At 40.3% G+C, this 26,250-nt stretch overlaps 1 protein-coding gene across 2 annotated transcripts in view; it reads right to left on the minus strand.

Moving 5' to 3' along the window:
• The window catches only part of LOC101175682 (receptor-type tyrosine-protein phosphatase N2), a 373,019-nt gene that overhangs the window by 121,120 nt on the left and 225,649 nt on the right, over positions 1 to 26,250 (minus strand). For both annotated transcript variants that reach the window (XM_023965497.1, XM_023965498.1), the window contains one exon: positions 21,369 to 21,433. In XM_023965497.1, coding sequence (XP_023821265.1) covers positions 21,369 to 21,433 — 65 coding nt within the window. The remainder of the gene's footprint in view (positions 1 to 21,368; positions 21,434 to 26,250) is intronic.

The following is a 26,250-nucleotide window of genomic DNA, read 5'->3' on the forward strand; positions in this document are numbered from 1 at the left end:
AGTTAAGAGCACTGTCTACTGGGTCTAGATGACCCAACTCCCAATGTTAAAGTGCCCAGGATAGCACAAGGGTTACTTAGAGGCACGTGGCCTCCACTTTTCAGTGGTTTTTAACCCTGAAGCCCAGTGACTGTTAGGTGGTCAAAATGGAAGATAATAAAGAGTACACAGTCATTTAACAAGCTGCGTGGAATTGCTGGATGTTTTATGAAACATTACCTTAGGGTTTAGGTAAACTAAAACCAATATATGATTCAAAAAGAATATGTGAAAATGCGTAGTATTTAGGGTTTTCAGTCTAATGCAAATAAAAGTATAGCTCTATGTCATCTTTTAACGGTAAAATAAGAAGCAAAACTGAAAAATAAGCATTGAAAAATTCTTTGAAAATATAAATTGACATTGCAAATTGCACCACGACTTTTCACATCAACTACTCTGAAGAACAAAATACATTTCAAAAGTATTAAAAACTACATTCACATGTTTACTTTAGTTGGAAATTCCCGACAAATTCAGATATGTAGAGTCTGTGTCTTGATTGTAGGTAACACAGAACCGAATACTTAAAATGAAAAGAACTTGAAGAACAGTTCATAAAAAGAAATACGACAGAAATATATCAACTAATGCAAAACACTAAAAAACAAATCAATCAATCAGAATATGATTAAGATGAATAAAGTTTGGCCTAGATTACAAAAGGGGTTTATTCAGACATACATGTGTTTTTTTTCAGATGATTCAAAACCCCTGTTGTAAAAGTAAATTATGTCCAACACAAGAGGCCTCCAGCTCTCATCTATTTGCTCAGCTAGAACTGAAATAGTGAAAATTCACATTTCGGTGGTGGAGGACCCAAAATGCAGGAGACCGGGTATAATGATAGAAAATAAAAGATTTAATAACCAAACTGAAATCATGACAAAACACACAGAGTAACAAAAAAAAGTTTGACAACAGAGCAGAGCAGATGACCTGACAAGGATGAACTGAAAACCAGACACTTAAACGGGCTGAGGGCAATTGGTTAAAACGACGACAGCTATGGATCATGATGGAGCAGGAAACAGTCTGACTGAGGGACACTCAGAACTTTACCAAAAACCACCAAAACCAAACCAAATCCCAGAATCCTTACAAAAAAAATAGAATTGTAAACTTTACAAAATATTATTGAAAATAAAGACTTTCATAAACAAATAAATAAATACATGAAAAAATAATTTCTAAAAACATAACCAGGCATCCCCCCACACCTTTACCACTGATGTCATGAATGGTGATGTCATCAATGGTGATGTCATCAATGGTGATGTCATCAATGGTGATGTCTTTGCATTGTTGACTTTCAGAATATTGACTGATGTCATTTGAGGTCATAAATGATGTCATTTGAGGTATTTTTTGTAAATCATATCATTTGACATCACCTGGAAAAAAGGAATAAATAGACCTATATTTTTTTTTTAAGACATCTTAGCGTGGATCTGGACAGAGACATCTGTTAAGAAATACCTGAAAGATGTTTGTGAAAAGTTTTGCAATGCAAAGATTTCTGCTCAGGACAGCAAGAAAACTAGTCAAACGTAGTGTCATGATGAAGTCCCAAATCTTTAAAAGGAGAAAGAAAATGTTCTTCTTAAGACCAATTAAGCCTTCCTCCACGGAACAGCCCATGACATCTACACCCTTTACGACAAACAATTACGAACAACACAAAATGAACGCTAAAGTCGGAATGACAAGTGCAGCACCTAAACAAACTGCAAACAACGGCTTTGTGAAATCTTCAACAGTTAATAGTCACAACTTGACAAAGGACTTCTGCAAGTTTTCTAACGACTACAACAACTGTTGGTTGAACTCCACCCTCCAAGCTATAGTCAATATGAACACTGTGAGGAATACCGTTCAATCCCTGGACCCAGAAGTCATTGCTGCCATATCAACCATGCCAGCCACTTCCCAATTGCTTCTGGATGCAGTCCAAACCCCAGGAGCGTTCTTTTGTCAATCTGAAGTGGCAGTAGCTTTACTGGAGTTAGCTCATGTCATACCAGATTTAGAATTCGGACAACAAAATGACATTGCGGACTTCATCAATCCTTTGTTGTGCTGGCTAAAAGACTGTGGAATCCAAGCAAATCTCCACATGCACCAAGAAAGTAGATGTCACAAGTGCCAGAACATCTCATGTGGGTTCAATGATTTGGGAAACATGTTCTTCCTTCCACCGCAACCAGGAAACACAGATTCCATCGCCTCACTTCTTGGCAGCAACGCTGCAAATATCTGCTCCAACATAAAGTGTCAGTTTTGTTCATCAAATATGGAAACGGGAATCTCTTTTGGTGATTGTGACATATTTCCCTTGTATGTGCCAAGACAGTCTGCAGTCAGGGAAAAAATCAGACCAGATAGTTCCATCTATGTTCCTATCAATGGGAAGAAGGAACAATTCAACCTGTCCTCTGTCATTTGCCATAGGAGCAATCATTTTTACACCTACGTTGCCAAAGATGGTGTCATTGTGAAAGCAAACGACAGTCGGATCTCTGTAGTAGATGAGACCTGTCTGGCTGACATTAGCTTACATGGAATCATCTTCCTCTATGAAAAATGCAAAGACACAACTGCTGTCAATCACATGGACGTGTCTGCTAAATGTGAGGAAAATGTTATTCAGCAAGACACCATGAGGCCACAAGAAGAGATGTCCAGCCGCAAGTCTGAACACAAGGTAGATTATGTAGAATTGTTCAGAAAGAAAGCAGCAAGGAATAAAGGGAAAAAGAAAATCCTGGGACAATTAAAAACTGCTGGAGGAGTTTCAGGACCAAAAAGACGAAACAATTATAAAAAGGCATCGAGTGGGAATGGTGTGTGTTGGACCTGAAGAAACTAAGGTCAATAAAGGACCAAAGACTTTGAGATGATCAACGTCATGCTTTTTCAACATTTCTGTGGATATTCTGGATAAAGATTTTAATCCTTTTTCCACAAACGTTACGATTGATAGACATTACTGAACACACACAAGGAATTCAAGGGCAAAAAGAACAAAAAAAGTCTTCAAATAGATGTCGTGTATCTATTTTTAACGTCTTTATTATATATTTAAAGTTTTCATGTGGGGATCTTTTCTACCAGGGCTTGCTGGTTTGGTCTTGGGTTGTTGCCGCGGTGCTCGCCCTTGCTGGGGGGGCTGGGGCCCGACGTCGCAGCCTCACGGCTGTGGTGTGGACCCTGTTGCTGTCCGCTGTGGGTGGGCGCCATGGCAATGATCTGTTGCTGAGCTGCTCCTGGTATGAGATCCCCATGCCTTCAATTGTCATAGTTATTTATTATTTATTTATTATTTTTAGTTAGTTATTTAGAGTCATTTTAATGCATGTGTTTATGGGGGGGGGGGGGGGGGTCAAAGGTGTTACTTAGTTTTCTTTTCTTTTTGTATTTTGTTTTTTTTTTTTAATTGAAAAATTTTTGACACATAAAAGAGGTTTTGTATAAATAATTGCTAATTTTCAAAGTAAAAGCCCCCCCCGGCCCAAACACACAAATAGGGCCTTAATGCACAAAATTGTTCGACAAAAGAACGAAGAAAAAACAGGCGCTCGATAATCTATGAAGTTATTGATCAAGAGACTAAGAAAGTAACAAATAGCCAAAAGAAAATCCAAAGAAGATTCACTAACTACTATAAAAAAAACTATATTCCTAACAAGGATGACATGGGGTGGGCGCCATGGCAATGATCTGTTGCTGAGCTGCTCCTGGTATGAGATCCCCACGCCTTCAATTGTCATAGTTATTTATTATTTATTTATTATTTTTAGTTAGTTATTTAGAGTCATTTTAATGCATGTGTTTATGGGGGGGGGGGGTCAAAGGGGTTACTTAGTTTTTTTTTCTTTTTTTTTTTTTTTTTTTTTTTTTTTTAATTGAAAAATTTTTGACACATAAAAGAGGTTTTGTATAAATAATTGTTGATTTTCAAAGTAAAAGCCCCCCCCCGGCCCAAACACACACACACACACACACACTTTTTTAGGGGTTTTCTCCGGTTTCCCCCTGCATGAGCTGCACAACAAAAAATTTTTTACTAAACACACACAAGTCAAAGAAAGAAAGCTAAAAAACATTCTACTCATAATCTCCACGCCTCCTGCAAAGTTTCTGCAGATTTAAGCTTTCGTTCTTTTTTATTTTACCATAAAGTCCCCCTGACCCAAACACACACACACTTTTTTACGGGTTTTCTCCGGGAAGATCCGGTTTCCCCCCTACAAAAAACACCAAAAAAAAAAACCTTTCAATGCACAGAAGAATTAGGATTGATTGATGTGGAGGACTTTGAATCTCTACCAGAAAGATTCTACACATGACTCTGCAAATCACAAAGAAAATATAAAATTGAGTGTGCAGATGTGTTTGACCATAACTTTCTATATGTAAATAAATATTTTAAATTGAAGAAACAAACCACATGGAGATTGAATGTTAGAGTTTGCATAATGAAGCAATTACAAAAAAGACAGAAAAACGGATATAAAACAATATTTGGAGGAAAATGATGATGGAGCGGTAGACCGTACAGCGTTATAGGATACTCTTTAAGGAGTAATTAGGGGAAAACTGACAGCAAAAACAACATGGTTAAGGAAAAATAGAAATAAAAAGTATAAAGAATACTCTATAGAATGAAAAGAACTTGAAGAACAGTTCATAAATAGAAATACAACAGAAATATATCAACAAATACAAAACAATCAAAAAAAATAATTTACATGTTAAAGTAAGAAATAGAAAAAAAACTGATTCATTTTAAACAAAGTTACCAGGAAATAGAGCCTTAATGCACAAAATTGCTCGACAAAAGAACGAAGAAAAAACAACAGGCGCTCGATAATCTATGAAGTTATTGATCAATAGACTAATAAACAAATAGCCCAAAGAAAATCCAAAGAAGATTCACTAACTACTTTAAAAAACTACATTCCTAACAAGGATGACATGAAAATCAGAAACTTAAATAGGCTGAGGGCGATTGGCTACAATGACAACAGCTGTGGATCATGATGGACCGTGAAACAGTGTGACTGAGGGCAACTCAGAACTTGACCAAAACCAAACCAAACCAAACCCCAGAATCCTTACAAAAATATATAAAACTAAACTTTACAAGAACCCTTTTAAAATATTATTGGAGATAAAGAGTTATATGGACCAAAGAAAATGCGTCTCGATTATATAACAAATAATACACTAAATATATGCTTCATACTACTGCAGAAATACAAAATCTTAAGTATTGCAAAAAAATTAAAATGAGTAGCACATGATAGGCAATTTAAACCAGCAGAATATGATCATACCTATAAATATTGGACATCAAAAGGAATAACAGCATGGTGCTTGTTAGAAAAGAAGGACGGAAAGCTGGAGAGTTTGGTCAACTTGGTTAAACAATTTCATCTTGAAAAACGGGATTATTTCTATATTAACAAATGAGAAACTATTATAAGACTGCAATACAGAGTGGTTCTTCTGGGGACGAGGGTGGGATCGTTTAAACAATGATAAAGGCATATAAAGACAGCGATACTAAATTGATCAGTACACTATACAAATCTTTAACTGCGTGTGACAAAAACACAACGTTAAAACTAAAAGATAACTTGGAAAAATAATTCAACAGAAAGATAACTGAGCAGGATTGTTTAGACATGTGGAGACACCAGCATACTACCACTGGATCGCGAACATGGAGAGAGTTCGCCTGGAAGAACCTTAAAAGATTTTTCCTAACACCTTAACTGAAAAACAAACAGTTGAAACAAATCAGAGCTGTTAGCGTGAATGTGGAGAAGTAAATATAGACCATTCACATTTGTTTTGGAAGTGTCTGAATGGAGCAGGATTTTGGAAGATGGTGGGTGATGTAACATGCAAAGTGCTGGGATATACAATTCCTTTGGTACCAGAACTGTTTGATTTCTACATGTTCTCAATCCACCAAAGTGACAAATACTTATTTAAAGTTCTGTCACTAGCCGCCATAAAAACATTACAGTAACCAAGAACTGGGGCACTATGTCAATCCCATCAAAGGAGCAATGGACATCAACAATTAACCATGTCTATTCAACAGACACAATAACATACAAACTAGGACTGCAAGAGGCACAATTAAACCAAAAGTGGAAAAAATGGACACTGTACAACAAATAGACCCACAAAGTACAAAAAATTGACCTCTGTTTTGATTTCGGTTGTGTTTTGTTTTTATATGACAAAAACCTATAAAAATAAAGTTTAGAAAAAAATTAATTTGAATCTAACTATATCATAAAAATTTTTTGTAAATACATCAAATCAAATTAAAAAAAACAATTGGAAACATGCCGTTTCCAAAACTTAATGCAACCACATGAAGGCACAAGCCAGTGCTTTGGTGTGCCGGTCCCAAGTCCGGGTAAATGCAGAGGGTCGTTTTAGAAAGGGCATCTAATGTCAAGCTAGATATGCAAATCCCAAACAGGATGACAGCTAAAACAGCTGAAGTACAGCCCCAGTCCATTAGCCAGGTGCTGCCTAGCCCTGCGTCTCTGAGGGTCACATAGTCCCCTGAGACCAGGGATGTGGATGTTGTGTGGAAGAATCAACAGCATGAAAAACCGAAGCAGATTTTAAAGTAAGGAAAAGGCTTTTAGAAGCTAATCATACCGTTGGACACTGTCCTTCCTTCCAGGACAAAAATAATTCTTCCTGTTTGTGGCCTTAAAAAGTCCTTTAGGATTCCTCTCCTGGTGCCTGGTGAGGTAAACGACCCTCGGTTTGAGTCTGGCAGGAGTTCCCAGAGTGTGACTATTCTGTCCACCCTGCTGTTGGAGACCACTGACAGACTCCTGATCTCCACCAGGACCTTGGCCGGCTTCAGGACATGCTGGTGCCAACTGGGTCACCTAACCGGGCTGCAGTTCCAGAGGAGATGTCTGGCCCACAGATGGTGGGCTCATTATCCTCCTCTAGGAGAACAGTGACAGCAGCAGCCTCGTCCGGAGCATCAGGGTCCACGCAGACATCCACAAGCCCGTCTGCTGGTACAGGTACTCCACCCAGATGAGCTTCCCTGCAGTCAAGACAAAGAGTTCAGGTAATTTTTGTAGATTGATATGAAATCAAGTCTACAACTCTGGCCTCTTCTGATATTATTCGCCTAAGTACATAGCAGGTTTGGTGAAATCATTAACCGTCTGAAGACCAAGCACCCTTTGGTTCTTCTGGTTAAGCGTGTGCTTGAGGTGTCCACTGTGCAGTGGCGACAGATGTTCCTCAGCTGCAGCCAGAGGTGCAGCTGCTGCTGCGCAGTACCATCGTCCATCGTGATGGTTAACTGACATCCCGATGGAGAGACACCATCGTGATGCCACGCCCCCGCAACGCTGCGAGTAGACACCATAAGCCGCGGTTACATGTGCAAAATATCTCGATCGGATCAATGGGCGGATTAGAATCCAACCGTGTACATGGGCCCAGAAAAACTTTTTCAGATTATAAAAAACGTTCACACGGTCACACTTTCGGTCAGAATAAATCATTCGCACATGCGCAGTAGGGTTTGAAAAACCGGAAGCGGATATCAGTTTCGCCGAGCGGCTATATACATTCATATGTCAGCTCGGTAATATACGAGATGATCTTCTAAACGTGCTTTTAATAATGTTACGATTATTATGAAGCGCCTGTTCGCTCATCGTTTTATTTTTAATCCGTGTGGTCAGTGCTTTTTCTGTTCAAGAACGGAGCCGGCCGGGATTAGCAGTATGCTAACACGGGCTAACAACATTAGCTTTGGGTGGTGCTGCAATCTGCATCCTGGCTGCACGTAAACATGTGGGAATAACATCAGCCTTTATTTAGTCGGGACACGACTGGAAACACAAATCCACGTGATTGTTTGAACGGTTTCTAAGGACTGAGCGACATTTCTCTGCTTTGAAGCTTACACCGCCCCACAGCTGCTGTGTGTGTGCTGACGGTCCGAGCTGTGCTCAGACACACACTTTTAGACCCGGTTCTGAGTTCGGTAGCTCGTTCCCCTAGAGCTGCGGGACGGATCGCAGTTCTAAATCTCCCACATACCGCTCATGGAACAAAGCACCCCCCCCCCTTTCCCCTCAAATACAAAGCTGTAAATCCGAGCTCCGCCGGTTCACTTGACTAGTTAAGTGCGGGAGCAGACAACTACTTTTCTACTTTTTTTGTTACTTTCTTTGTTAAAGTCACTTCCCTCAGTTTATACTGGATTATCGCGGATGAGTCATTAGTTGGGAAATAAAATAAATAAAGTAATTAAGTAATGTAACAGATAGCACTTATATAAGACCGAAACATTAAAAATCCCCCCCCCCCCCCCCCCACGACGATATCATCGTCCATCCCGATGGTTGACAGCAAACATCGTCAACGGCCAATTTAAGGAACATCGCCCAACCCTACTGCGCAGTCCTCGTTCCACCTCACCAGTCCACCTATCAAGAACGCCTGGATGTATTTGGGTCTTGCAGTCAGTTTCTGAGGGAACCGTGTAAATATTAGCAGTTAGGTTTACAGATGGGAAGGTTTCAAATTTACCCAGTCAAACTGAAAAGCATCTGCAGTTACCTGGGATGAACTACTGTAGGGGGAAGGACCCCAGAGAGGCAAAGCCTCTTGCATGAGAACCTGACCATGCTCGTTTCCAATGGTAGTAACCCAGGCGGTAGAGTCAAAGGCAGCTCCTGCGACTTTCTCTGTCATCTCAACGTAGATGTTTTTTTAAGAACAGACTTAGTCTGCTGTTGTAGAATGCACAGGAAAAAAAACTCCCAAACCTTCTTGGAGTCAATTTTTAGGATGAATCAAAAGGTGGACGTGGCATTGGACTCGTCCAGCTAAACATCCAGTCTGTGGAAGGGCGTCCAATGGGACGCTCCTCCTGAAGCCTCAAATGAGGCACAAGCACTTTGCTCCGCCAAAATGAGAGCCAAAGGGCCAAAACCCGGGGGGGCGGGGAAGGTGACACAGGCCCATGTGCAAGGGTGGGGGATATCAATAACCACAACCTGGTGCTGAGTCAGTGGCAGACCCAGTTCGAACATGTCAGGACAAGACCTTACTCTGATAGCTGGAAAAAGACGTGGGCTACGCCATCAACCTGGTGTCCTCCCACCAGAAGGAGCGAGAGAGGACAGCATCTCAGTCCCCACTGATGGTCAACAAGGTGACAAGTCTAGGGTTCATTTATTCTAGTTCAAAGTGTAATTGTTTTAACTGAACTATGGGACCTGCAGGACGGCCTCATCCGTTACTCCTCAGCCTACCTTGACTTCGTGGAGGCAGTCAGGTTCCAGCAGGCGTTTGAGGAGGAATGGGTGAGGTCTCTTCAGCCTGGGCAGGAGGGAGAGGCCTTTGTTGGCTTTGGGTGTTTTAAAATTCGAGACTCTGAAGAGCCCGAATGAGTATGAGGACCCCAAGAGGATTCGGTACTTAATCACAGAGTATCATATTTTGTATTTAAGTTTGTTATCATATGAACAGATAGGAATCTCATTCACTTGTCAGTTAAAGCTGAAAAATTTAAAAGTGAATGAGATTCCAATGCTTAACCAGAAGAACCAAAGGGTGCTTGGTCTTCAGACGGTTAATGATTTCACCAAACCTGCTATGTACTTGGGCGAATAATATCAGAAGAGGCCAGAGGTGTAGACTTGATTTCATATCAATCTACAAAAATTACCTGAACTCTTTGTCTTGACTGCAGGGAAGCTCATCTGGGTGGAGTACCTGTACCAGCAGACGGGCATGTGGATGTCTGCGTGGACCCTGATGCCTCGGACGAGGCTGCTGCTGTCACTGTTCTCCTAGAGGAGGATGAAGAGCCCACCATCTGTGGGCCAGACATCTCCTCTGGAACTGCAGCCCGGTAAGGTGACCTAGTTGGCACCAGCATGTCCTGAAGGTCCTGGTGGAGATCAGGTGTCTGTCAGTGGTCTCCAACAGCAGGGTGGACAGAATAGTCACACTCTGGGAACTCCTGCCAGACGCAAACAGAGGGTCGTTTACCTCACCAGGCACCAGGAGAGAAAGCCTAAAGGACGTTTTAAGGCCACAAACAGGAAGAATTCTTTTTGTCCTGGAAGGAAGGACAGTGTCCAACGGTATGATTAGCTTCTAGAAATCTTTACCTTACTTTAAAATATGCTTCAGTTTTTCATGCTGTTGTTTCTTCCACACAACATCCACATCCCTGCTCTTGGGGGACTATGTGACCCTAAGAGATGCAGGGCCCTTAGCCTGGGGCTGGACTTCAGCTGTTTCAGCTGTCATCCTGTTTGGGATTTGCATATCTAGCTTAACATTAGATGCCCTTTCTAAAACGACCCTCTGCATTTACCCGGACTTGGGACCGGCACACCAAAGCACTGGCTTGTGCCTTCATGTGGTTGCATTAAGTTTTGGAAACGGCATGTTTCCAATTGTTTTTTTTAATTTGATTTGATGTATTTTACAAAAATTTTTTATGATATAGTTAGATTCAAATTAATTTTTTTCTAAACTTAATTTTTATAGGTTTTTGTCATATAAAAACAAAACACAACCAAAATCAAAACAGAGGTCAATTTTTTGTACTTTGTGGGTCTATTTGTTGTACAGTGTCCATTTTTTCCACTTTTGGTTTAATTGTGCCTCTTGCAGTCCTAGTTTGTATGTTATTGTGTCTGTTGAATAGACATGGTTAATTGTTGATGTCCATTGCTCCTTTGATGGGATTGACATAGTGCCCCAGTTCTTGGTTACTGTAATGTTTTTATGGCGGCTAGTGACAGAACTTTAAATAAGTATTTGTCACTTTGGTGGATTGAGAACATGTAGAAATCAAACAGTTCTGGTACCAAAGGAATTGTATATCCCAGCACTTTGCATGTTACATCACCCACCATCTTCCAAAATCCTGCTCCATTCAGACACTTCCAAAACAAATGTGAATGGTCTATATTTACTTCTCCACATTCACGCTAACAGCTCTGATTTGTTTCAACTGTTTGTTCTTCAGTTTAGGTGTTAGGAAAAATCTTTTAAGGTTCTTCCAGGCGAACTCTCTCCATGTTCGCGATCCAGTGGTAGTATGCTGGTGTCTCCACATGTCTAAACAATCCTGCTCAGTTATCTTTCTGTTGAATTATTTTTCCAAGTTATCTTTTAGTTTTAACGTTGTGTTTTTGTCACACTCAGTTAAAGATTTGTATAGTGTACTGATCAATTTAGTATCGCTGTCTTTTTATGCCTTTATCATTGTTTGTTAATATAGAAATAATCCCGTTTTTCAAGGTGAAATTGCTTAGCCAAGTTGACCAAACTCTCCAGCTTTCTGTCCTTCTTTTCTAACAAGCACCATGCTGTTATTCCTTTTGATGTCCAATATTTATAGGTATGATCATATTCTGCTGGTTTAAATTGCCTATCATGTGCTACTCATTTTAATTTTTTTGCAATACTTAAGATTTTGTATTTCTGCAGTAGTTTGAAGCATATATTTAGTGTATGATTTGTTATATAATCGAGACGCATTTTCTTTGGTCCATATAACTCTTTATCTCCAATAATATTTTAAAAGGGTTCTTGTAAAGTTTAGTTTTATATATTTTTGTAAGGATTCTGGCGTTTGGTTTGGTTTTGGTCAAGTTCTGAGTTGCCCTCAGTCACACTGTTTCACGGTCCATCATGATCCACAGCTGTTGTCATTGTAGCCAATCGCCCTCAGCCTATTTAAGTTTCTTGTTTTCATATCATCCTTGTTAGGAATGTAGTTTTTTAAAGTAGTTAGTGAATCTTCTTTGGATTTTCTTTGGGCTATTTGTTTATTAGTCTATTGATCAATAACTTCATAGATTATCGAGCGCCTGTTGTTTTTTCTTCGTTCTTTTGTCGAGCAATTTTGTGCATTAAGGCCCTATTTCCTGGTAACTTTGTTTAAAATGAATCAGTTTTTTTTCTATTTCTTACTTTAACATGTAAATTATTTTTTTTTATTGTTTTGTATTTGTTGATATATTTCTGTTGTATTTCTATTTATGAACTGTTCTTCAAGTTCTTTTCATTCTATAGAGTATTCTTTATACTTTTTATTTCTATTTTTCCTTAACCATGTTGTTTTTGCTGTCAGTTTTCCCCTAATTACTCCTTAAAGAGTATCCTATAACGCTGTAGGGTCTACCGCTCCATCATCATTTTCCTCCAAATATTGTTTTATATCCGTTTTTCTGTCTTTTTTGTAATTGCTTCATTATGCAAACTCTAACATTCAATCTCCATGTGGTTTGTTTCTTCAATTTAAAATATTTATTTACATATAGAAAGTTATGGTCAAACACATCTTCACAATCAATTTTACATTTCTTTGTGATTTGCAGAGTCATGTGTAGAATCTTTCTGGTAGGGATTCAAAGTCCTCCACATCAATCAATCCTAATTCTTCTGTGCATTGAAAGTATTTTTTTTTTTGTAGGGGGGAAACCGGAGCATCCCGGAGAAAACCCATAAAAAAGTGTGTGTGTGTTTGGGTCAGGGGGACTTTATGGTAAAATAAAAAAGAACGAAAGCTTAAATCTGCAGAAACTTTGCAGGAGGCGTGGAGATTATGAGTAGAATGTTTTTTAGCTTTCTTTCTTTCACTTGTGTGTGTTTAGTAAAAAAAATTTTGTTGTGCAGCTCATGCAGGGGGAAACCGGAGAAAACCCCTAAAAAAGTGTGTGTGTGTGTGTGTGTGTTTGGGCCGGGGGGGGGCTTTTACTTTGAAAATCAACAATTATTTATACAAAACCTCTTTTATGTGTCAAAAATTTTTCAATTAAAAAAAAAAAAAAAAAAAAAAAAAAAAGAAAAGAAAACTAAGTAACCCCTTTGACCCCCCCCCCCCATAAACACATGCATTAAAATGACTCTAAATAACTAACTAAAAATAATAAATAAATAATAAATAACTATGACAATTGAAGGCGTGGGGATCTCATACCAGGAGCAGCTCAGCAACAGATCATTGCCATGGCGCCCACCCCATGTCATCCTTGTTAGGAATATAGTTTTTTTTATAGTAGTTAGTGAATCTTCTTTGGATTTTCTTTTGGCTATTTGTTACTTTCTTAGTCTCTTGATCAATAACTTCATAGATTATCGAGCGCCTGTTTTTTCTTCGTTCTTTTGTCGAACAATTTTGTGCATTAAGGCCCTATTTCCTGGTAACTTTGTTTAAAATGAATCAGCTTTTTTCTATTTCTTACTTTAACATGTAAATGATTTTTTTTTTATTGTTTTGTGTTTGTTGATACATTTCTGTTGTATTTTTGTTTATGAACTGGTCTTCAAGTTCTTTTCATTCTATAGAGTATTCTTTATACTTTTTATTTCTATTTTTCCTTAACCATGTCTTTGCTGTCAGTTTTCCCCTAATTACTCCTTAAAGAGTATCCTATAACGCTGTACGGTCTACCGCTCCATCATCATTTTCCTCCAAATATTGTTTTATATCCGTTTTTCTGTCTTTTTTGTAATTGCTTCATTATGCAAACTCCAACATTCAATCTCCATGTGGTTTGTTTCTTCAATTTAAAATATTTATTTACATATAGAAAGTTATGGTCAAACACATCTGCACACTCAATTTTATATTTTTTAACTACTACTATCGGATTTAGAAATAAAAAGAATTCAAGAATGTTCTTTGTGATTTGCAGAGTCATGTGTAGAATCTTCCTGGTGGGGATTTAAAGTCCTCCACATCAATCAATCCTAATTCTTCTGTGCATTGAAAGTATTTTTTTTTTGTAGGGGGGAAACCGGAGCATCCCGGAGAAAACCCCTAAAAAAGTGTGTGTGTTTGGGTCAGGGGGACTTTATGGTAAAATAAAAAAAAGAACGAAAGCTTAAATCTGCAGAAACTTTGCAGGAGGCGTAGAGATTATGAGTAGAATTATTATCAGCTTCCTTTCTGTCTTTGACTTGTGTGTGTTTGGTAAAAATTTATTGTTGTGCAGCTCATGCAGGGGGAAACCGGAGCATCCCGGAGAAAAAACCCTAAAAGTGTGTGTGTGTGTGTTTGGGGCGGGGGGGGGGCTTTTACTTTGAAAATCAGCAATTATTTATACAAAAGCTCTTTTTACTTGACAAAGAGTTTTACAATTAAAAACAACAAAATACAAAAAGAAAAGAAAACCCACCAACCCCTTTGATCCCCCCCCCCCCCCGAAACACATGCATTAAAATGACTCTAAATAACTAAATAAAAATAATAAATAAATAATAAATAACTATGACAATTGAAGGCGTGGGGATCTCATACCAGGAGCAGCTCAGCAACAGATCATTGCCATGGCGCCCACCCACAGCGGACAGCAACAGGGTCCACACCACAGCCGTGAGGCTGCGACGTCGGCCCCCAGCCCCCCCAGCAAGGGCGAGCACCGCGGCAACAACCCAAGACCAAACCAGCAATATCCCCACATGAAAACTTTAAACATCTAATAAAGACAGTAAAAATAGTTACATTACATCTAATTGAAGACTTTTTTTGTTCTTTTTGCCCTTGAATTCCTTGTGTGTGTTCAGTAATGTCTATCAATCATAGCATTTGTGGAAAAAGGACTAAAACCTTTATCCAGAATATCCACAGAAATGTTGAAAAAGCATGACGTTGATCATGTCAAAGTCTTTGGTCCCTAATTGACCTTAGTTTCTTCAGGTCCAACACACACCATTCCCACTCGATGCCTTTTTATAATTGGTTCGTCTTTTTGGTCCTGAAACTCCTCCAGCAGTTTTTAATTGTCCCAGGATTTTCTTTTTCCCTTTATTCCTTGCTGCTTTCTTTCTGAACAATTCTACATAATCTACCTTGTGTTCAGACTTGCGGCTGGACTTTTCGTCTTGTGGCCTCATGGTGTCTTGCTGAGCAACATTTTCCTCACATTTAGCAGACACGTTCATGTGATTGACAGCAGTTGTGTCTTTGCATTTTTCATAGAGGAAGATGATTCCATGTAAGCTAATGTCAGCCAGACAGGTCTCATCTGCTACAGAGATCCGACTGTCGTTTGCTTTCACAATGACACCATCTTTGGCAACGTAGGTGTAAAAATGATTGCTCTTGTGGCAAATGACAGAGGACAGGTTGAATTGTTCCTTCTTCCCATTGATAGGAACATAGATGGAACTATCTGGTCTGATTTTTTCCCTGACTGCAGACTGTCTTGGCACATACAAGGGAAATATGTCACAATCACCAAAAGAGATTCCCGTTTCCATATTTGATGAACAAAACTGACACTTTATGTTGGAGCAGATATTTGCAGCGTTGCTGCCAAGAAGTGAGGCGATGGAATCTGTGTTTCCTGGTTGCGGTGGAAGGAAGAACATGTTACCCAAATCATTGAACCCACATGAGATGTTCTGGCACTTGTGACATCTACTTTCTTGGTGCATGTGGAGATTTGCTTGGATTCCACAGTCTTTTAGCCAGCACAACAAAGGATTGATGAAGTCAGCAATGTCATTTTGTTGTCCGAATTCTAAATCTGGTATGACATGAGCTAACTCCAGTAAAGCTACTGCCACTTCAGATTGACAAAAGAACGCTCCTGGGGTTTGGACTGCATTCAGAAACAATTGGGAAGTGGCTGGCATGGTTGATATGGCAGCCATGACTTCGGGGTCCAGGGATTGAACGGCATTCCTCACAGTGTTCATATTGACTATAGCTTGGAGGGTGGAGTTCAACCAACAGTTGTTGAAGTCGTTAGAAAACTTGCAGAAGTCCTTTGTCAAGTTGTGACTATTAACTGTTGAAGATTTCACAAAGCCGTTGTTTGCAGTTTGTTTAGGTGCTGCACTTGTCATTCCGACTTTAGCGTTCATCTTGTGTTGTTCGTAATTGTTTGTCGTAAAGGGTGTAGATGTCATGGGCTGTTCCGTGGAGGAAGGCTTAATTGGTCTTAAGAAGAACATTTTCTTTCTCCTTTTAAGGATTTGGGACTTCATCATGACACTACGTTTGACGAGTTTTCTTGCTGTCCTGAGCAGAAATCTTTGCATTGCAAAACTTTTCACAAACATCTTTCAGGTATTTCTTTCCAGATGTCTCTGTCCAGATCCACGCTAAGATGTCTTAAAAAACAAATGTAGGTCTATTTATTCCTTTTTTCCAGGTGATGTCAAATGACATGATTTACAAAAAATACCTCAAATGACATCATTTATGACCTCAAATGACATCAGTCAATATTCTGAAAGTCAACAATGCAAAGACATCACCAATGATGACATCACCATTGATGACATCACCATTGATGACATCTCCATTGATGACATCACCATTCATGACATCAGTGGTGAGGCTGTGGGGGGATGACTGGTTATGTTTTTAGAAACTGTTTATTTATTCATTCATTCATTCATTCATTCATTCATTCATTCATTCATTCATTCATTCATTCATTCATTCATTCATTCATTCATTCATTTATTTATTTATTTATTTGCTTATGAATGTCTTTATTTTCAATAATATTTTGTAAAATTTAGCATTCTATATTTTTGTAAGGATTCTGGGGTTTGGTTTGGTTTTGGTCAAGTTCTGAGTTGCCCTCAGTCACACTGTTTCATGGTCCATCATGATCCACAGCTGTTGTCAATACACGGAGCAACATTATGCTGGAGATTTATCATTATTGGAGTCAGGTGTAGATGTCAGTCCAAAGGGCGAGGCCTGTCCACGGACACAAATACCTGGTGGCCCCAAAGATCTCCACACACATTTATGTTACAGCTCACACGCACACACAGGACCTATGCATACAATCAAAAGTGTCAAGCATATGTCATTCCATCATACATTCCATTTGTGCAAAGCTGTGCTGGCACCCGTCGAAGGCGAAGCAGCAGTGGTAGTTTGGGCCACCCTAGACACCCACTCTGGATATCAGATCAAGGAAATATACCAACCAGGTGGCCCACCTCAGCCACCCAGAATAGGGCCGGCAGAACCGCCACAGGGGGCCACAATGAGAGCAGGGGGGCACAGGAGTCTGGAAAATCCAAGCCAATGCTGGCTCATGGTCTTGCCAGAGAACTCAGGGATACCTTTCCCTCTATGAAGAGAGCACCACTGGGCCTTGGAAGTCAGCGCCCACGGGATACGGCCACCACTGCTGAGTGCGTGGTTCCCCCATCAGGGATGGGGGAAGGACTGAATATCAGAGGCCCTGCCTTTCTTGTGTATTGTGAGTGTGCGTGTGTTTGTTTTGCAGTTTATATTGTTATGGGGTGGATGGATGTGTGTAATAAAGGGTGCAGTTAAAATTGGGTTGTAAGGCACTGAGGGGACGTCTCCTGATTTCTCACAGAGATGTCCAAGCACCCTCCCTCCAAGGGTCCTGCAGTTAAAAAAGAGGGGCTTAAATCTCTGTGGCAGCCAAGTATGCCTACTCCCAAGGGTCATCGCAGGTTGATACCCCCCCTTCACGCTTATAAGCGTTACGGTAAAGGTTAGGTGACTGTCGTAAGTGGAAGGAAGGTAGTACGGGACAACTTCCAGACTCAACAACTTCCAATTGATGAAACAGCTGTCCCCTAGTCTCCCTCCCACAGTGTTGGGCCCAAGGTCTCCCCAGCCCAGGGGCCCCATTCCACAGCAAGACACAGCCCCCCACCCCCACCTCACACACACACAAAGAGAGAGGAACCAAGAAAGAGTCAGTCCCAGGAGCCCTGGTCAGACACCGATGGGACAGAGGCAGTTGACCAGTCCAGGTCTATGAATTTAAAATTGAAACATTTTAATTTCAAAGGACACCTTCATAGGATCCACACAATTTCCCCTTTGACACTAAGCAGCAAAAAAAAAATGCATCCACGTAACAAATCGCTCTGGATAATTGATGTGGGTGTTGTATAAAAACTGTACCTTCACTTTGAAGTGGAGACGCAAAAAAAAGGTAATCATCACCTACATCCATGAAAGATGCTATTGCTGCCATAAGTTTACTTCACACAGAAAAAATGCAATTTTTACAGATAAAAAAAAGGCCTGTAGAGCAAATTAGAACTATTTTTGCTTGTTCGCCCATTAGTTTTGGCTGTACTGAAGCCAAAGGGGAAGTTAAAAGCTTTCAGCTGTAACTCCAACAAACCCGACCCAACTTTCTTCATTCCAGTCAGCCTGAACCAAAACAAACGTTTACAACCAAATCATGATCAGTTATATGATCCCTTTTATTAGCATGCTATTTGCCTCATTAAACTTTTTACTGCAGCAGTAAATTTGATGATGGTCCTCATATAAAGCACAAACTGGATTGGTGTGAAAATGTCTGAGCAAATCCCCACAACGTGGAAGGATTCTGACCCGTGCCAGTCTTGTTTGCTTCCTCAACAAAAGGCTCTGCCTCCATCCGAAACATCCTTCCACTTCGTTTTATTTTGAACCTGTCATTGTGTTGAAATATGCTAATATTTGTATTTTACGATCCTTGATAGAACTATAACAAACACTGCATGAGGGAGTGGATGGAAGCTTTTGTTGCAGGCTTGTTGTGTTTCTCTTTCTCTACCTTTTGAAGCATAAAAAAAATAATAATAATTTTGTTCACTCCACTCTGCCTCTCCCTCCTACAATGTGGCTTAGATTGTTCATAATGGCTCCTGTTTGCAGCTAGGTATTGATCACCTCGATAGACCCTTTATTCTGACCGTCTCCTCCACAAGCCTCCTGACTTTTCTGTCCTTTTTTCTCTTACCACCCTCCCTTTCTATTCCAGACCTCGCTCCATGCTGTTTGATAAGCACATTGAAAAGCAGGTCTTCATCGCTACACTCCAACTATTGAATCAATGTGGGGAGGGGGGTGGGGTGTAGAGGCTCAGCAGTCTATCCATCACTAAGATGGAGGAGAAAGGTAATGATAAGAGATGACAGAGGGAGAGACAGAGGCTGAGAGGGAGCGAAACAAAAAAAACCTGACAGCACATGTGTGAAGGTGTGGATCCCCTTATCGTTTGTTGCCTGCTTTTTTCTTGTTTGTATACTTAAGTGTGGCCCTAAAGAATGCACAGCATACAGCAAATGATAAACGAGAACAAGGGCTTTAGTTTGGTTGCTTTCACGGTGAGGAACAGAGCTTTTCAAAAAGATGATTACCTCTCTACTTTGAACAAAAATGTTCTTGTAAGCTGCTGTGGAATCATGTAAAGTTGGAACGATTTTTTTGTTTTGTGAGATCACTACACTTGTCATGTCAAGACAAAGGCAAAAAAGTGTATTACACTTTGAAATACTACTAACAAGGAGGAACGATTCTTAAAGTCCCCCGAAGATAAAAACGTTGAGGCAGAAGAGATGGGAATTATGACAATTTTACAAATTTTTATAAAAACTTTCCAAGTGGTGTTTTATGATTATGAAGTTTCTAATCAAAATTCCACAACCTAAATGTCTTACAAAGCCATATTTCATGTCTATCTGAAGCCTCTGTTTCCAAAATCTCCTCTACATGGGCTTGGCTGCTGGTGCTGACCTGAGTGGCTCACCCCTCGATGCCCCCTTTCTGCAAGCTGCGCCTTGCATTAGTGGAGAACTTGACACGTGGGGGAAACTGACAGTCTCTATTTTCAAAAGTTTCTCTTTAGCGATAAAGAAACTGTGAAAATTGACATACTTTTGGTTCCAAATCGACACTTTTTGAACCATATATGGAATGACAAAACAAATGTGTTTACCAGACCCTGCTGTTTAATAAAATTACACACGAAATAAAACTTGATAAGCCCATGAAACATGGTTTGAATTACATTATAATTTAGGCTACATTGCACCAGTAAGCAGCACTGCCTGAGGCTCAGAACTAATTTGATGCACATGCAGACTGTTGAATTAACTTTCACAACAAATAAAAAGGCAATGCCATAAAGAAAGTGACTATTCACACGTAATTTTTCAAAATACGTGCAGCCCTGGCTGAACTTTTTTTTTGGCCGCACTGACTCAAAGGAAGGGTTAAGTTTAGGATTATAGGTTACAGATAAACTGCAGTCTCACCGAACCCCATTCACGGCAGAGGCAGCCAATTTCAATGTTAAGTCAATGGTACAGACGTGATCAGAGGTCCCGCGGTGTGATTTGAGAAGCGGGTGATGTGCAAAGGTCTGGCAGCAGAGCAATTTCAAGAGTATCCGTCCCGGCTACTGTTGGGCGAAGGCAGACAAACCGATCCCGATCACTATGCCGTTTCGAGAACAACCCAATACAAAGTTGATATTTCCAGGTGAATGTACAAGAACTACTTGTAACTGATTAAGGCCAAAGCCAAGAACATGTAGAGTGAACATACAGGAGGAAAGATTTTGTTGATATCCTAAAATGGTTAATAGTGTATACTTATTTGGCGCTTTACTACCTCCTAGAAGGCCGAAAGCGCTTTACAGTCACAGTCCCATTCAGAAACACATTAACACACCGATAACAGCTTAATAAAAAATATACATGTAAACCAGACCAATTGTCTGAGATTTTGTTCAACTTTTTTAAAAGGTTAAACACGCCTTACATCATTTATATGTTTACTTTTGATGTAAACCAGGGAGATGCAGGGAGTTTCACGGTTGGTGAGGCACTGATGTCATCAGTCAGCTTTACAAACATATGAACCCTACAGAGTAGCAGATTCCCCATTTGATTAGCAACAGTTAGTGTGTGTTTCTTTTTAACACTTCTCTTCTATTTACAAACTGTAGCATAGAAAAAAGCACCAAAACTATTATAATTGACTTACTTTTACTTATAAATAAAGAACAGAAGTGTTTATTTTCTTTCTTCAGTTTTAAAAGTCTGTGTCTCAATGGAGCTCACTGCCAGTGATGTGTCTCCAGAAATTCCTGAGTTTAGACACAGAATACTTAATTTAGAATATGACGATAAACAATATTAAAGAATAACTGGACGGTTGCACTTGCTTGCTACCACCAATTCTATTTTTCTATTTCTATTTCTATTTCTAGATATAATGTTTTATTTAATGTTGTTATATGAACCACATGGGCATGACGTGTTTGAGAACGGCTTTTGGAAATCTTTATACAAACCCCTTTCTAAAATTTTAGGAACATTTGTTTGATCATTCACCAAAAACTACAAGAACAACTTTCAGGACAAAGTCTTCAAAACCTGAAGCATTCCACTCATTCAAATGCACTAGGAATCAGTGCTTTTACATTTATGCATCATCGCACTCTCATGCCATAAACTTATCCCAGTTGAAGGGAAACAAGGCTACTCACGTCTGCCACTCCGGCCTCCAGGATGTTGAGTTTGGCTTCTTTCTCGACAGCAGCTTTCTGCTTAACTGCAAATAACGAAAAGCAAAACTTGAGTGTTTCTGTTGTTTGGTTAAAAAAAGCAAAAAGAAACACACAAAAACCACAAAAACACACACAAGTCAGACACAGAGATGATGACAACAGACAACTTTGTTCTATCACAACAGCAAAATCACATTTATTTCTGTGACATTAGCCAAATTTTTAGTGTCTACAATAATGTTCTGTATGCAACCATGTCTGCATGGTTTCTATCAATCAGTGGTGCTTGTTCTGCAAAACAAGCTTTTACACTCCTTGCTTGACTGATTAGTCTTTTCTCCCACCGAGCTTTAACTCAAGACAGAGAAAAACAACCAACAGCACATTTATCTAAACGCTCTGGAGGCGCAACTTTGTTTAAATTTCTAATGACAAAAGAAAAGAAAATCTCAGCATTTTGCAAAACAGACAAATATTATGTTCAAGTTTCACATGAGTTGCAAAAAGGAAAATACTGCCGATTACAAAAGACAAAGTTTTTTGATATTCCAAAAAGAATCCATGTGAATTTAGCAAGCACTATGAGCACAATAGAAATTACAGATTTTTTAGGAAAAATAACTTTTCCTAGAAACATAACGTTTTTCTTTTTAACCCTTGTGGTATCTTAGATGACCCCACCCTTCCATTGACGTGTTTTCCCTACCATGACAAAGGTGGATAAAGGTGGAAAGATTTCATGTAATCCATGGACACCAGAGAAGATCACAAATCATTGAAGAAAAAAGGTTTAGTCTAGTGGGCCCAACTCCCAATGTTAAAATGCCTAGGATAGCACAAGGGTTACCATTGGGAGTTGGGTCATCTAGACCCACTTGACAGTGCGCTGAACCTTTTTTCTTCAATGGTGTGTTTTGAAAAACATCACCAGGAAAGCAGCCGGGCCAGATGGTGTACTGGGCCGGGTGCTGAAGGAGTGTGCTGTTACGGCGGGTGGTTGGGGGAGTACCCAGGCGCAGAGAGGATGAAGCATGAGGTCAAGGTGGATAGGGGCTTTAATATTAACAAAAGGCTACAAACCAAAAACCACTGCATAAGCAGGCTAGAAAACTCGAAACAGTATAAAATACTCGAAACAGGGGAAGAGCCGAAATATAAACTATGGACCAGCACAGGAGGAAGGGAATGACAAGACTTAAATACATACAGACAAACGAGACACAGGTGAACACAATCAGGCAGGATAGGGAACCAAAGTAAAACTCACAACAAAACAAAACAGGAAACCCTACAAACTAAAACAGGAAGTGAACTGAAAACATCACAGAACAAAAAGGAAACAAACCACAAGGGCAAAGAAACAGAAACCATAACATGTGCAGCGGAGCTGACTGAGATATTTACCATCATCTTCAACTTGTCGCTCTCCACAGCATGGGTCCCCACCAGCTTCAAATCTGCTACAATAACCCCCATTCCTAAGCAATTGAAGGTCACATGTCTAAATGACTAGAGACCCGCAATACCACCATCACTGGACACATATCAATTCGCTTACAAGAAGAACAGGTCAACTGAGGATGCCATTGCCATTGTGTTCCATAGGAGCATCTGGAGCATAAGAACACCTATGCACGGCTTCTTTTCGTGGACTACAGTTCAACTTTCAACGTAATTCGGCCATTCAAGCTTCGAGCCAAGCTAGACCACCTTGGACTCAACACCGCACTGTGCAACTGGACTACCGATTTTCTAACCAACTGCAAACAGAGTGTTAGAGTGGGAAAGTACACTCCATGCACGGTTTTAATCAACACGGGGGCCCCCCAAGGGTGTGTGCTGAGCCCTCTACTCTCTGTTTACTCATGTATCTTCATCCAACCTCATTGTTAAATTTGCTGACGACACTCCAGTGCTTGGACTCATCAACAACAATAATGAAATGGACTACAGGAAAGAAGTGCAACACTTGGCGTCATGGTGCAACAATAACAACCTGATACTAAACATCACAAAGACCAAGGAAATTATTGTTGATTTCCGGAGACGCAGTAAGAACCATCAGCCACCTTCCATTGGCACGGAGATGGTGGAGAGGGTGACCAGTTTTAAATTTCTGGGGATCACAATGACGGAGGACCTATCACGGGATCCACACACTGCCTCAGTGGTGGGCAAGGCCCAACAACGCTTGTACTACCTGAGGAAACTAAAGACGGCAAAAATCTCCAGGCAGCTGATGGTGAACTTCTACGTGCCATCAGCAGTGTTCTGACATTTGGTTTCCTAGTATGGTTTCACAGCTGCACAAACGCTGATCAGCAGAGAAACCAGCTGAAACCAGCTGGGAAAATCATTGGGACCACTCTCCCAGAGATGAGTAGCCTCTACACCACCTGCTGTCTAAAGAGAGTCCACAACATCCTGCATGACCAGCACCATCCAGCCCGCCAACTCTTCCATCTGCTGCCCTCAGGAAGGAGGTACAGGTCTATTAAGGCCAAAACAACCAGACTGAGCAACAGCCTTTATCCACAGGCTGCACGGCTGCTGAACAGTCCCTCCCAACAACACCCCCCCCCCCATCTCCTCATCTGAGCACACTGTGAAAACTGGACTTTGCATTGCTGCTACTAACTTAAGATGTTGTGTACACTGAATGTCTTATTTAATATCTTATTTACTTATTTATATTTCTTTTGACTGCAGTGGCACAGTGGTTAGCGCTCTTGCCTCACAGCAAGAAGGCCCCCAGTTCAAGTCCCGGCTGGGGGACCTGAAACAGAACATCAATGGGGGGCTTTTCTGTGTGGAGTTTGCATGTTCTCCAAATGCATGCGTGGGTTCTCTCCGGGGTCTCCGGCTTCCTCCCACTGTCCAAAAAACATGCTTCATAGGTTAATTGGTTAATCTAAATTGTCCCTAGGTGAGAATGTGAGAGTGAATGGGTGTGTTATTGAGGACATTCTAGCCTGCGAAAGACTGGCGAACTGTCCAGGGTGTCCCCTGCCTTCGGCCACAAGTGGCCGGGATAGGCTCCGGCAACCCCGTGACCCCTAAACGGAATAAACGGAATAGAAAATGAATGAATGAATATTTCTTTTCATGTTAAGTCCTTGCTGTGTTCCCTTTTGTACTGATGCTGGACTTGGGTTATTTATTTATTGGGTATTTATTGGTGAATTGAACTGAGTGGCTGTTGTTGATGCTCCAAACGTATTTTCGTTGTTTCACTGACAATGACAAATAAATTTCTTGAATCTTGAATGATTTGTGATCTTCACTGGTGTCCATGGATTACATGAAATCTTTCCACCCTTATCCACCTTTATCATGGTAGGAAGAACACGTTAATACAAGGGTGGGGTCATCTAAGATAGCACAAGGGTTTAAAGACTGAGCTCTTTCTACATTTACCAGTTATTGACAAAAACACAGTCTGCTTGCTTAAATGACAATTTAGCTTCTAAGGCTCGGAAAAAATAACATTTAACAAATGAAAACTGGTTAAATGAAAGCCTGTTCACATTTGAGAGCACGTTTGTTAAATGCAGGGTTCTTATCTCTGGGAAAATGCTTTATCTCTCTGGGAAGCAAAACACTGCTGCTTTGTAACTCAGACAAAGACCATGGGATACAGGGTGTTTTTCCTCTCTAAAGTCTTTGGTTGTAAAAGATTGGGGAGTCATTGGTGGTAAAGAGATATCAGTTTTATAATTCAGAGAATTCCCCAAAGGTTCAACAAGACACAAAATTCACAGAGAATCGCTCAAGAAATGACATTTTGCCTTGACACCTTAAAAATCAGACGGAAGTGTAAGATTTACTAACACTTACAGGGCTGGAGTCATAGAATAGGAAACAGTCTTTGCAGGATCTCTCCAGTAAAGCGCAGTGAAGCAAGTCAACGTAGCAAAAAACCCATGCTAACTCATAGGCAGAGCATATGTTTAGTTTAATAGCAAAAACAACTTGAGAAGGCTTGCGGCTTTTTGATAGCATAAACTTCAGTGTGTGGAAAATCTATCTAGATGAAAGGAGAGAGGCATCCAGGAGGTCCAAACCATTCAAATCACAATCCACAGAGTAGTAGCTCACTGGAGCTTCTGAATGCTTGAAGATTCATAGATGAGCACAGAAGTCTAAAATGCGAGATCTCAGGAAAAGAAAGTTACCATCATTCTTGGCTGGATAAAGAAGTTACAATTCCAATTCGTCAGCCAATTTGTTGTGTGCAACCTGACTCTTTCAGTTTAGGTTATTGGAAGATTATAGATAGCATTGTTTATGTGGTCATCCTACGGGCATTTACTTATCAATTACACACCCCTGTGAGCAGCATTGACTTGTGATCAGTAAGAACCCAGTACGCGCACCCTATTAACGACTAGAGTTTGGCATGAGAACACCATACGACAGCATCCCCTGTATGTAATATGTGCATGCAACTTACATTACCCTTACAACTCGTCACTATAGACTTACCACATGGACGACAATAGTAGGCTACATTCTATTTTTATGACGTCCCTTACGGGGGCCGCACGAGCCTCAAGGGAACTGCAAGACACACCTACACTCCTACTGGGATACGGCCACTAAAGCCTTAGTGTTGGAGTGAAAGCTGATCGATGCTCCTCTGTTTGTTGTAGGGGAGGCAAGAGTGCATGAAGGTTTCTATGGTAACACAAGTCATCGGTTCTTCCAAACGACTTTTTTTTGTCAGCTTGTTGACTGAAAACTTTTAGGTTTAATGCTGTTTACATCAGTTCAGTCATTTATATTGGAGACACACAGACACTTGTAATTGGTTGAATGCTGTAAAGCTGTAAAGCATTCAACCCTTTGTTGGTTGAATGCT

The sequence above is a fragment of the Oryzias latipes genome, chromosome 17, assembly GCF_002234675.1.
Source record: "Oryzias latipes chromosome 17, ASM223467v1".
NCBI lineage: Eukaryota > Metazoa > Chordata > Actinopteri > Beloniformes > Adrianichthyidae > Oryzias > Oryzias latipes.